This window comes from Glandiceps talaboti, chromosome 8 (assembly GCF_964340395.1).
Source record: "Glandiceps talaboti chromosome 8, keGlaTala1.1, whole genome shotgun sequence".
In the NCBI taxonomy this organism is placed as follows: Eukaryota; Metazoa; Hemichordata; class Enteropneusta; family Spengelidae; genus Glandiceps; species Glandiceps talaboti.
In genome coordinates this window covers 24,344,146-24,358,096 of record NC_135556.1, presented here as the reverse complement: position 1 = coordinate 24,358,096, position 13,951 = coordinate 24,344,146, and the positions used below count along the sequence as shown (strand labels likewise).

At 35.7% G+C, this 13,951-nt stretch overlaps 1 protein-coding gene across 1 annotated transcript; it reads left to right on the top strand.

Annotated features, from left to right (window-relative positions):
- The first annotated feature begins 2,156 nt into the window (after positions 1-2,156).
- On the top strand, positions 2,157-13,334 carry LOC144438819 (medium-chain acyl-CoA ligase ACSF2, mitochondrial-like). Its single transcript, XM_078127999.1, has 13 exons — positions 2,157-2,361; positions 2,952-3,123; positions 4,280-4,462; positions 4,760-4,878; positions 5,124-5,289; positions 5,724-5,819; positions 6,531-6,679; positions 7,579-7,747; positions 9,031-9,138; positions 9,737-9,888; positions 10,415-10,556; positions 11,265-11,375; positions 11,631-13,334. The coding sequence occupies exons 1-13, from the start codon at positions 2,246-2,248 to the stop codon at positions 11,760-11,762; spliced, it is 1,815 nt and encodes a 604-aa protein (XP_077984125.1). The 5' UTR covers positions 2,157-2,245; the 3' UTR covers positions 11,763-13,334.
- The last annotated feature ends 617 nt before the right edge of the window (positions 13,335-13,951 follow it).

Sequence of the window (13,951 nt, the reverse complement as noted above, 5' to 3'; positions counted from 1 at the left end):
GAAAATATGAAAATAGAAATCTATTATCTCTACAAATGTACATCAATCGGTTATAGTTCGATAAATGTATGTTGGTGGCCCTGAAATTAATTACATGTAAACACAAATTAAGCCTTTAAAAGAATCTCTCACTCTAGATCTATATATCATGCTGTCTTGTTGGATTGTTTGCATAACTTCTTTGCGAGTGGTCGAAAAAAAACGTACACATAGGCGACACACACACACACACACACACACACACACACACACACACACATACACACACATACATACACACATACACACATACACACATGCATGCATACATACATACATACATACATACATACATACATACATACATACATACATACATACATACATACATACATACATACATACATACATACATACATACATACATACATACATACATACATACATACATACATACATACATACATACATACATACATACATAGTGGGGAATACACATGATAGTGGGTAGGGGCAGTCCCGAGGGCAGTGGTACAAAAGTGATAGAGACTGATACGGGGAATTTCACTCGTAATAAATTGGTTAAAATAGGAGCGCTAGTAGTTTTCACCTACTTCTAATAATATATTATTTTATTTTATTTCCAGGATTAGGAAGGGGAGCAACTCCTATTTACAGGTTCCTTAAAAACTTAAAAGCCACTTAAAAATGCACAAAGTACACCAAGCACAGCACACATATATATCAAGCTGTTAACATTAAACACAAAACAATATAAATAAAATGAAAAATTTCACACTAAAAATTGTTTGTTACAAAAAAAAGAGTTGACAAAACCTTTAAAAATACATAAAATAAGAGTGGATGTCAATCTGGGGATTCAAATTCAATTGTCATCAATTAATGTAGACATACACCTCTGCAAAGTAAAATATTTGAACAAACACCATCTTAAAATATAGTGCATATGCAATGCAGTGAAATAATGCACATGCAGTCTTACTTTCACAGGTCCACACAGAAAGATGATAAATATTCACAAGAAGAAGAGTAGTGTAGTTTTAAAACTCCCATATTGGTGTGTTTAATTGCTACATTTACATTGTGCTCTATCATATTGTGAACACTACAGGATGTATATATCACACTGCATTGTTGATGTGATGCAGATTCCAATTTTTTATCCTTTTTTTGAATGAATGGCGCTATGGCCCTTACAAACGTCAGTTTGCATGATCAATATTATATTTCATTTTATTTGATAATGTAACAGTTGAATAAAATACGCATAGAATATTATGGTAAAAAGCAAGCAACGACAAATAGGCGAAAACGGCCATATGTGTTAAAGTAATCGAAATTAACACTTTCGTTTTTCCAAACATTTATCACCGTTGTTGCAGGTTCTCATGGTGATTGACAGTTCGTCTGTCGTGTCCCTGTCATCTCAAATGATGATAAAACATGAGTAAAAGCATGGCGTTATCTCATTCCATTTTAATAACGACTGTCAATACTGTGATAAATGTCGTCTGTCTGTCCTAATCTAAAGCACAAATTTGACACGGCTTAATTGAGTGCTCTTTTTACTGTGTTTACAAATTGAACACGGCTTAATTGAGTACATCATTGCACTGTGTTTGTTAGTCAGATAGCTGTAACAATGACATAATCCAGTCATAATAGTACAGTTAAAATTAGCCACATAAAAAATCAACTTTATTGATATATTTTGCTGTTTTTAAAATCATAATGTTACTGTAAACATAAATAACAATTCTGAAGGTAAGATAAAAATTGGGCCACTCTAAGATGATTTCGTGGGTCGTAAAATTACGAGACTGGAAGAAGTAAAGTATGGCGTTTTTGAAAACATGTAAACTTATATTTGACCTCATTATATTGTCTGTCCAGATCTAGACTCGCTCCTTTTTTTCTTCATAACTGAAACCACTCTAGTGGTCTGAGTTAGAACTGTCTTCAAATATTAAAATGTTCGTTTTCCCCATATTGGTATGTGGGTCTGACCTTGGCCTGCCTTCCTGGCTACATTGTGTATGGCAGCGGAACATGTCAATCACAACATCGGAACAAGAGGTTTTTGGCTTGGACAGAGGGGAGCCCTCGTCGACACTGGGAGGAGAGGAAAGGGACAACCCCTTGACGTGCCAGCTGATCGTTGTACACAACTAGTATCCAGTACCACACCGATCTCTCTGTACTGTGCCGACATTTAGGTCCTGCTATTGATGACTAGCTATCCAACATGAAATTAATGACTGCAAGTATTGCTGTAGGTCGTTTAAATCGGAAAGTGAAAGATATTATTCTCAGAAGTTTACCATGCACTGCAACGCCGAGACGTAACTTCACCAACAGTTGGTAAGTTTGTGACTGTCTCGTTCTACCGTATTCCGATTTTAGACAGACAGATAGATAGATAACATAGTGTAAAATCGGAATACTGTCGTCAGGAACTAGACTAGTGACCACCCGTTTGAATGACTAGGCTGAAGGCAATCACTAAAACTTCAACCTGAGAAAGGCACAAACCATACAGCGGTCTGAGAAATACCTTAGTCACTTGACTGATATAAATCAAGCTACAATACAAGTTGTACGGACCGATGCACCCACGGATGTAACGTGTGTTGTTATGTAATATTAATCATGACCATTGATTGACAAATGAATAGATAATTCTTCAATATTAGTCTGAAGGACAAGTCGTTTTATCATATATATTTTAGGTACATGTATATTTAGTTTTCAACTGATGTTAAGAATTTCTAATAGTGTAGTGGTTAAAGTGTTACGAATTTCTAATAGTGTAGTGGTTAAAAATCATGTATTTTCTGTTGGAATGTTTACAACTTGGCCAGTGTGATATAGAATGATACAGTCAAGTTATCAAGTGTATATTATAAATCATAGTGATAAATGTTCTGTCATAACACATATACCCTATACAGTCCACAGAATCAATACATCAAGAGCTATGCACACACAGTTGGAAGTACACCATTGGTTGGGCAGACCATTGGTAAAATTATAGAATCAACAACAGAAAAATATCCAGATAAGACTGCTGTAGTGTTCTGTAGAGATGGAATTAAGAAGACATACACACAGTTGAAAGAAGAGGTAATGTCAGCATTCAAGTAATAAAGGAATTCACTTTTGGAGCAATATACAAGTAAATTGTTAGATTGAGAAACGTACTTTATGGATTAAGATGGAGAGATTAATATCTTTCAGATGTTTTTGGATCAATTATTACAACTTTGAAATAAAAAAACCCACAATATTTATTATAGCTGGAATGTAAATATTTTAATCACTGGAATGATATTTTTATAATATGTAATATATGTTATTGTATTTCCTGAATTATGTTACATATTGTCAAGTGATCACTTAGTTAACTAACTGTAAATAAAAAGCGTACCCTTATTGATTTACAGTTAGTTGACTACTAAGTAATCAGGCTTGCTTCTTACCTGTCTACATACAGACATCAAGCCATTGTACACAGTATCACTCAGCAATAAACCTCTTGCTGGTTCCAAGATGCAATGCGTGTCTCTCCATACAATGCCATGTATTGTGTACGTGCTGAGAGGTTTACATGCGTTACTCAGGGGGATGGTTGTCACCTGACCGTAGCCTGTGTTCACCAGTAAAATTCCTCCTCTGTCATTGATGGCATTTAGTCTTTGTTCTATAAAATCACTCATAATCAAAGAGGACAACATGTCGTTCCATAATTTCCAAATAAAAATGTTATTTCAAATATAACAAAGACAAAACAAGACTAAAAGTAACAACATAAGTGACGTCCTCTAGGGCAATGCATCTTGGAACCGGAAAATTGACTATTAGTAAAGAGATATTTCACTGAATCAGAAGGATTGAACTGTTTTCAGTAAAAGTTTTGTTAATTTTACAACTTGTAAATATTACATTAAAATAGCAAATAGGTACAACAACTGAGGTTGTGATACAATTATGACATCAAAATCTCTTTATTAAATTATTTCAAATTTATATATCTACATGCAGTCATATAGCAAAAAAAAAGATAGAAAGATAACTTTATTGATATTATTTCAAGTAACTGATCAAAAAGAAAGTTTATTTTAACACAATGAAGTGGTAGACTGACTGTAAGTTATAAAGAAGCTGCAGACAAGGTGCAACAATTAGTAGATATAGTTCTTAAAAAGTGGTAAAGTCTCACGTTTGTAAGGCTGACGGATTGATAGTCCAATCATTGATAGAATGATGAATTTTACCTTAGGTGGATAGACTTGCTGCTGGATTGCTAGCCATTGGAATCAAGAGAGGGGATCGTGTTGGAATGTGGTCACCAAATAGACTGGAATGGGTGCTGACACAATATGCAACAGCGCGTATCGGGGCTCTTCAAGTTAATATCAATCCTGCCTACAGACCAATGGAATTAGAATATGCTCTGAGAAAGGTAACATTAATAATTCATTTCTCACTATTTTTCATTGCGTATATGAAAATACAAGTAACATAAAAGTATTATTTGTCACTGTGAGTTGTCGATGAGTAGTGACAAAACACTCGTCATGATTATTTTCCAGCTGAAGGCTTGTATCTCCATGGCAATTGTTTTCGTTTGTGTGTATTTTTCAGTGATGATATTTACTTGTAATGTTGTCAGCTATAAGACAGTATAGACAATAAGCAAACAAAGTTATAATCTTTACAATGATTGTAATTATTTATAAACAATTCATTTATTTTCCAGGTTGGTTGTAAAGCACTCATTTCAGATCAGAACTTCAAGACTCAGGATTATTGGTCAATGCTGTGTGAAATCTGTCCAGAGGTCCAGAAATCTCATCCCGGAGAAATACAGAGTCCAAAGTATGTAGCAATCACACATTTTGTTCTTTCCAAGTCCATTTCTGACACAAGGGTGGCAAGTTAGTTTTGAGTCCAAGTAAACTGAGAAATTCAGGAGAATCTACAGTAGTTACTCACTCTACTCCAAATATTTACTTTTTCCATGTTATTTGAAGATTTACCATCAAATAATTATCAAATTAAATTTTAGAAAATAGAGATATAGTTTTATCTACCTTACACTTTGCTTTGTGTTTTTATTTCAGCTTACCTGAGTTGAAATCAGTCATCATGTTAGGTAAGGGTCATTTCCCAGGGGCCTATATGTTTGATGATGTCATGGAAGCACCCTCTAAACAACATTTCATTCAAGTAGAAGAATGCCAAGACGATCTTCAGTTTGATGACCCAATCAACATTCAGTTTACATCTGTAAGTATACCATCACCTGTCATTGGGCCAATCACTATTCAGTTTACATCTGTAAGTAAGCAATGACCTATCCATTGGCTGATCACCATTTAATTTAGATCAGTTGATGTAACTTCACCTGTCACTATCCAGTTTACATAAGTAAGTCTACCTTGGTCTGTCAATTGGCCAATCACTAACCAGTTTACATCACTATTAAAGTATACCTTAACCTCTCAATTGGCCAATCAATAACCAGTTTACATCAGTAAGTATACCTTGACATGTCTGTTGACCAATTACTAGCCAGTTTACATAAGTAAGTCTACCTTAGTCTGTCAATTGGCCAATCACTAACCAGTTTACATCAGTAAGTATACCTTGACATGTCTGTGAACCAATCAATACTCAGTTCTGACCTATCATATGTACATGTTTGTGTTCTTGTTATGCAGGGTACAACTGGCAATCCCAAGGGAGTTACCTTAAGTCATCATAACATTGTCAATAATGCTGACACTGTTGGCAGGACGTTGGGCTACGATACTAGTGTAAGTCAAAGTTAAATAAAGTTGAAAGTTAAAAACTGGTAACAGAGAAATGAATCATTGTAAGATTGTTGACATTAGAGACCGTTTTAGTAATAGAGCGGTTGGGTGATCCATGTAAAAAAAACTTGAAAAAAGCTGATATATTACAGCAGTGCTTGCCTATGATATTACTTTAATTTAAAGATGGTATATAATTGTTTTTGTGTCTTTCCTCCACTGCCAAGAACACAGGATTTTATGTACCAGTGGCTTTATATCATTTTTTGTAATAATGTCTTTCCTCCACTGCCAGGACCATGTCATTAGTATACCAGTACCATTTATTGTTTGTATGTCTTTCCTCCACTGCCAGGACCATGTCATTAGTACACCAGTACCATTTATTGTTTGTATGTCTTTCCTCCACTGCCAGGACCATGTCATTAGTATACCAGTACCATTTATTGTTTGTATGTCTTTCCTCCACTGCCAGGACCATGTCATTAGTACACCAGTACCATTTATTGTTTGTATGTCTTTCCTCCACTGCCAGGACCATGTCATTAGTATACCAGTACCATTTATTGTTTGTATGTCTTTCCTCCACTGCCAGGACCATGTCATTAGTATACCAGTACCATTTATTGTTTGTATGTCTTTCCTCCACTGCCAGGACCATGTGATTAGTATACAGTACCATTTATTGTTTGTATGTCTTTCCTCCACTGCCAGGACCATGTCATTAGTATACCAGTGCCATTATATCATTGTTTTGGGATGATCGTTGGAGGTTTAGCCAGCATGGTGTTTGGTTCTACAGCTGTCTATCCATCACCAAGTTTTGAACCATTGGCAGCTTTACAAGCTATAGAAAGTGAAAGGTAAGACAAGATATTTCAGTATAATCCCATCCTTATGGTGGCTGTTACAGAATGTGTTAGGGTTATATTGAATGCCAGAAATGTGACATACTAAATGTATATTATGGATTGTCTCTGTGTAAAGAAATGTTACAATATATAGAGGTATCTAAATCTGTAGACTGGAAGAGACAGTGACACTATTAAAGTCAGATTTATTTATAGATTTTAATGTTAACTCACAAAACCCAGAATTTGACATTTTACATAGAAGATAAAAAACATGATATATTGAATATTCTTGGTCTTCTTCACTCATGGCCATGGAAACACCAACTATAGAAATTAGGCCATTTTCACCCAAATGTGAAATACTGCCCTCAAACTGGGCCTCAACCATTGGCTTTACAACAGGTGTGGTTCATAGTATAGTATGATACTTCTACTATGCCCACCATAAGAAATACTGCCCCCAACCATTGGATTTTTGGCTTCATTTGTTTTTATGAATTTTATTGCAACACAAATGAATGTACTTCACATGTGCAGTATAGCAGTACTTCAGCCACATGATTAATACTGCCCTCAGCATGAGCTTTTAGGCTTCATTTGTTTTTATTCATTATTACAACAAGGTGTACTCAGATTGTTCAGCAACATGACCAAAATTATGATATTAAGGCTACATTTGTTTTTATTTAGTATAACAACATGGGGTGCTTCAAAGATTGTTTAATATGATCAATACTGCCCTCAACTTCTGTTTTTTTTGGTGTATTTGTTTGTATTTATTATCACTGTGAAAGGTATTCCATAACTACATTGGTGCACTTAACAGATTGTTCTTCAGCCTGATTAATACTGCCCTCAACTTGTGTTTTCTGGTCTTCATTTGTTTTTATTCATTTCCTACACTACAGATGTACATCTCAGTATGGAACTCCTACCATGTTTATTGATATGCTGCATCATGAAGACTTTGATAAATATGACATGTCTAGTTTAATAACTGGTGTAATGGCAGGATCACCTTGTCCAATAGAAACTATGAAACAAGTCAACAATAAAATGAACATGAAAGAGGTCACTGTAAGTACAAAACATTTCACACAATATAATGTATAGGCTCAGTTACCCAGACTCATACTGCTGTGAGACCACCCAGTCTTGGTTACCCAGACTCTCACCACTGGGGACTCTACTATGAGACCACCCAGTCTTGGTTACCCAGACTCTCACTACCAGGGGCTCTACTATGAGACCAATCAGGCGAGAGTCTTGGGAAATGTAATCCCAATTCTTCCACACCAGATCTGTCTTCCAAGGCAGTGCATTCAGGGGAATATTTCACGTCTAACATTGCTCTCAAAAAGATTTAGGCGCTTTTGCGACCAGTTTGCATATCTCAAGTGACCAATACATCTTAATTATGATGAAAGTGCCTCGTAAGCCCATCCTTCATGACTTGCAAGAAATGTACTGCATGACTTCCACTTGGGATTATGTTTCCCCAGACTCTTGTCTGTGTGGGCTTGTAATAGGACCCCAGCAGTGGGAGTCTGGGTAACCAAGACTATTGTCTGTGTGGGTTTGTAATAGAACCCCCAGCAGTGGGAGTCTGGGTAACCAAGACTATTGTCTGTGTGGGCTTGTAATAGGACCCCAGCAGTGGGAGTCTGGGTAACCAAGACTATTGTCTGTGTGGGCTTGTAATAGAACCCCCAGCAGTGGGAGTCTGGGTAACCAAGACTATTGTCTGTGTGGGTTTGTAATAGAACCCCCAGCAGTGGGAGTCTGGGTAACCAAGACTATTGTCTGTGTGGGCTTGTAATAGGACCCCAGCAGTGGGAGTCTGGGTAACCAAGACTATTGTCTGTGTGGGCTTGTAATAGAACCCCAGCAGTGAAAGTCTGGGTAACCAAGACTATTGTCTGTGTGGGCTTGTAATAGGACCCCAGCAGTGGGAGTCTGGGTAACCTAGACTATTGTCTTTGAGGTCTCGTAGTAGAGGCCCCCAATTTCATATGTATTGACTCAAGTACTTTTCTGTCAATACATATGAAATTAAGAGGAAGAATGCTAAACAGGAATAATGGATACACTCTATCAGATCTGTAGCTACCATTGCTACAGGAGGAGACCTCGGGGGAACAAGTTCTAACACTTATACAACCTTAGGCTTGAGGTCGTGACCTTTTTTAGGTCATGGCCTCATTCCCAGGTGAAGATGACTGTCAAAATATTGGAATCCTGATATTTTATTGCACTGTTGATTGATGAAATTAAGTTTTGTTGAGAATTCTACTCAGTGAATGAAACTATTTTAACATATATCAGAGACTGACTTGTATTTTGATTGTGTATTGTGATAGATATGTTATGGATTGACAGAAACAAGTCCAGTTACATTCCAGAGTAAACGAGATGATCCAATCGAATTAAGAGTTTCAACGATTGGCAAACCTATAGCTCATAATGAGGTAGGTATTGTATATTATTACATCTCAGTTAGTAAATCACAAGCAGTTTAAGTTAGAGAATCAGTATTGATGGTTTGATCTATCCTGGTTGATAATCCATTCCTGATCAGATGATAAAAATTGCTCAAAACTGATAGGTAGCTTGTTATCTTATTACTTAAGGTTTCAAACAATTTTTAGCACAGTTGCAATATTTACAATATTTTACATTCAACTGTCTAGCACTGTACTGTAGACTTGTGTATTTTAATATTTTGGTGCATGAAAAATTTAGCAGAATGGTAATTTAGGACATGTCAGACTCACTTTAATTTGGCAGACAGTGCAAGGAGAAAGTAGACACTACTTGTATGTAACTCCTCTGGTTGACCCACTGTTTTCAGTGCAACTGTTGTTGACACCTTTTATGACAGATGAATATAGAAATATGACAACACGTAAAGTATGTTTTCAGGACATTTTTCTGTGGAAAAAACTTTTGCATGCATATAGCTATAATAACCAGAAAACATACAACTACAGTATCGACATTATCCTGAACTTTTTTTAGATTTGTAAATTTTCATGCTTTAGAAAAAGTCTTTTTTTTTTGTCACAGGCTAAAATAATTGATTCAGCAACTGGTGAAGTCATTGCTGTGGGAACGCCAGGTGAATTGTGCACCAGAGGTTTTACTACCATGTTAGAATACTGGGAAGATGAGAAAAAAACAAGTGAAGTTATAGGAAAAGATAGGTGGTTTCATACTGGGTATGTACATGTCTGATAAAACAAGTGAACTTATAGGAAAAGATTATCTCAAATCAAAGATGGCTGCCAAACTACAAATCAAAGATGGCTGCCAAACTACAAATCAAAAATGGCTGCAAAGATGGCTGCCAAACTACATGTACATGAATTCTAGTGTTTTTTAAAACACAAATGGTCATTTTTGTGATCAAGAATTGATTGGTGATTTTGTTCAAGTTGTCGGTATTTGATAAATTATCCATTTACAACGAAACAAACAGACAGGAACAAAGTATCAGAAAACATACCTATGTCTTATTCAAAAAGATTAAGTAAACTTAAAAGAAGTGGACCCATACCCCTTTGACTTCTTACAGACAAAACACATGGTCATTTCTGAAATTTTGTCAATGTAAAAAAAATCTAAGGTGTATGGGGGGGGGGGGGATTTTGCTGTGGATGTGTCATGTACTTTATACCTATATTCTATGTTGATATATTGTATGTAGTGTTTTTGTAATTGACATGATTTGGTTTGTATACTTAGTGACATAGGTGTAATGGATGAAAATGGATATGTACGAATTGTTGGACGTATGAAAGATTTGGTTATTAGAGGTGGTGAAAATATCTATCCTGTAGAAATTGAACAGTTTCTGTATAAACATCCAAAGATTGAAGACGTACAGGTTGGTTTTTACTTTAAAATTGTAAATTTTTTGACCTAAATATCACAAGGTTGAAATGATACCCTAAACAAGCAGGTCAACTTTACAACTTAGTTTACAAGGGTGCTGAAACTATGAAAAGAGTAACGTATTAAAACTTGCATAAGTGGTATTGTACTATAACAGAAATTTTGAAAAGAAATATTTTGGCATGTGACACAAATTAGATGTAAAGTAAAAAGAAATATTTGGTAAACTTCCCAGTGTTATGATAATATAATTGTGATAGAGAAGCTCAGGCAGTAAAATATAGTGGGAAAGGTCCTGTAATCATATTTACCCCCGCTACCATTCTTTAATAACAAAAACACTGCTTGGTATCAAACGTAAAACTATTCTACCATTACTTACAGTAGGAATGATGTTGGCTTTGTGTTTGGGACATTATGTTTTTGATTATATGTATAATTATAAGTTATTCAAAATATCAATAATTTTAGTGTTTTGTAGTGCTAAAATAAATCACTAGATGTGTGATGAGATTTACAATAAATAGACTAACTTTCTAATTACTTGTAGATACATTCTTGGATATATGGTTACCAAGGTAACCAGTGTGTATGCTGTCTGAATAAGTGACATTTAGAATAAAATATTGATATGACAAATGTGTGTCGTTTACACTTCAATATATTAATCTCCAAAAAAAATGTAAATAATTTGTGATAGGTGATAGGAATCCCAGATAAGAGAATGGGAGAGGAATTGTGTGCCTGGATTAAGTTAAAAGCTGCACAAACTGCTGATGAAGATGAGATCAAAAACTTCTGCAAGGGTCAAGTAAGTAAATGTTTCTTTTGCCACATTTTGTTATAGATGTCTGAAAACGTTGTAACCGTGTTAACCTGATAAGATAAAGCCTAAAGTGAAATCTACACATTTATTCATCACTGAACCAATCGATTTCCTGTTTTTTAGTAGTAAACAATGTTACTGATGAAATATAGTTTGACGTAACATTATGAAATTACATCTTCATTCTCCTGATGCATCATGAATTTTTTTATGAAATCAATTTCTTCCATTACCTTACAGATTGCTCATTTCAAAATACCACGTTATATTTGCTTTGTGGATGCCTTTCCTCTGACTGTGACAGGAAAAGTTCAGAAATATCTCATGAGACAAGAAACGATGCCAATGTTGGGATTGGACAAGAATATATAAAGACTAGGAAAGCATGGCATGATGGGATTGGACAAGAATTTACAGGGAATAGCATAAATATGGCATGATGAGGTGGGACAAGAATTGTACATACTACAACATGGTACTGTCATTGGGCAAGAATTTGTAAAGACTTAGTCCTGGTTACCCAGACTCACTACTGGAGTCCCTCTACTTTTGACCACCTCCATTGAATCTGGGCAAATGCCATTAACAAATCTCAGTGGACAAGAGTGATGCATCTCAGAATAAGCCATAGTGTCTTAAGATGAGATGCTATTAACAGCAATACAGGCTGTAATAGGTGGCCATCTAACACTTAGATCGTTGAACACTTAGATCATCTAACACTTAGATCATCTAATACTTAGATGATCTAACACTTAGATTGTCTGACACTTAGATTGTCTAACACTTTAATAGATCATTTGACATTTAGTTTATCTAACACAAATTTAAACTAGGCAATATTTCCTGATTGATAACTCATGTTATAATCATTTTAGCAGTAGGTTGTATCATGAGATGTACTGATCTTGTCCACTCTTAGCTTGGAGATTTGGTAATGGCATATGTCCACTGGCAGGCTCTTTGGGGTGGCCAAAAGCAGCTCCCCACCCCCCTCCTCCCACCAGGATGATGGACAGCAGGGAGGGGACAGAGATCAGATACAGAAGGCTGGAATACCATAATATTTTGTCAAGTACAGGGTAATCAGGTCACTAAGGAATGCTGGGTAAATCCAGAAGCCTGAAACATGGTAATCGGTAGTCAAGAACATGGTAATCAGGTCACTAAGGAATGCTGGGTAAATCCAGAAGCCTGAAACATGGTAATCGGTAGTCAAGAACAGGGTAATCAAGTCACCATGGAATGTTGGGATGGGTCTAGAACTTCAGTGAATGCGCTAATTGAGTACATTAGTTTGAAATGTAACAAAAATAGGATAGAAAATGATTACCTATATTACACTGTCAAGTAGGAGTATCAATTCATAATATATGTGAATAAAATGTCTTCCAAATGTTTAGATACAATAGATATAAAATTTTAACTTTTTAAATATAGACTTGAACTATTTACAATAGGAATTTAATTTTGTGAACAAAGAATATCAGGAGGTATTTGTACTAAATCATGACTAACAGCACCACAGGGGACTAATATATTGTGGTATTGCACATGAACAACCAGAATTGCCTTATCTTGTAAATTTCTTGAAAGACATAAACTATGAAACAATTTGTAGTATTGGCTCAGGGAGAAAGTAACCATTTTCAATTCTAATATGGTACATGACAGAATTCCAGAATTCCACTACTTTTTTTTTGATTTTTTTTTTTACAATGTTTTCATTTTTTTCCTGAAATCCCAGCTATTCATGTTTTATTGACCTTTACTAAAAGTATGTTCAAATGTCAGTATAATATTTGCACACATACATTATCCGATGTATTGTACTGTTGGGTTAAAGAGAGGCACAATCTGTCATTTTTCTGTCTTTTAGTCTTTACTTATATTTTATTCCAAAGTCTGAAATATGCTGAATCTTGTGTGAGCAACAGGTACAGTCCCCAAATGAAATTTATATATGATACTAAAGTGACTCTGTGATGTAATTTTTTGGTTACCAATAAATTCAAAAACGCTACACTCTTAGTTCAAAGCTACTTTGTGCATGAGGAGTCATGATGGGTGAATGGTTAGCATGACCAGCTTGGAATCTGCAGGTTGCAGGTTCGAGCCCCGTTGCTGCCTGCTGTTTGTTTCTGAGTGGCTAAAGTCCTTGGGCAAGATTTGAACCACGACTGTGCCTCAGTCAACCCAGCTGTAAAACTGGGGACCTGGTAGAATGTAGGTTGCAATGTGAAGGCTTTAATCCTATGCGCTTAAATAGCTGCAATGGATTGTATGCTCCCCGGGGAGTTGAGGATGACTAAAGGGCCGTTGTGCCGTTCTGATCTGAGCCAGGGGTAATAACTGTAAAGCGCTTTGAGCACGGAGTGGGAAAGCGCTATATAAAAAAACCAACATTATTATATCTAAACATTTCTATAGCAGTGCAAAGCTTTGACAAAGATCATTATTCACTTTGGCTCCGACCTTCATATGACCTTTGACCTAGCTTTGACAAGGTCACACACAATCATATGTGTAGCACATCATGTTGACATATTGTAATAGTAATA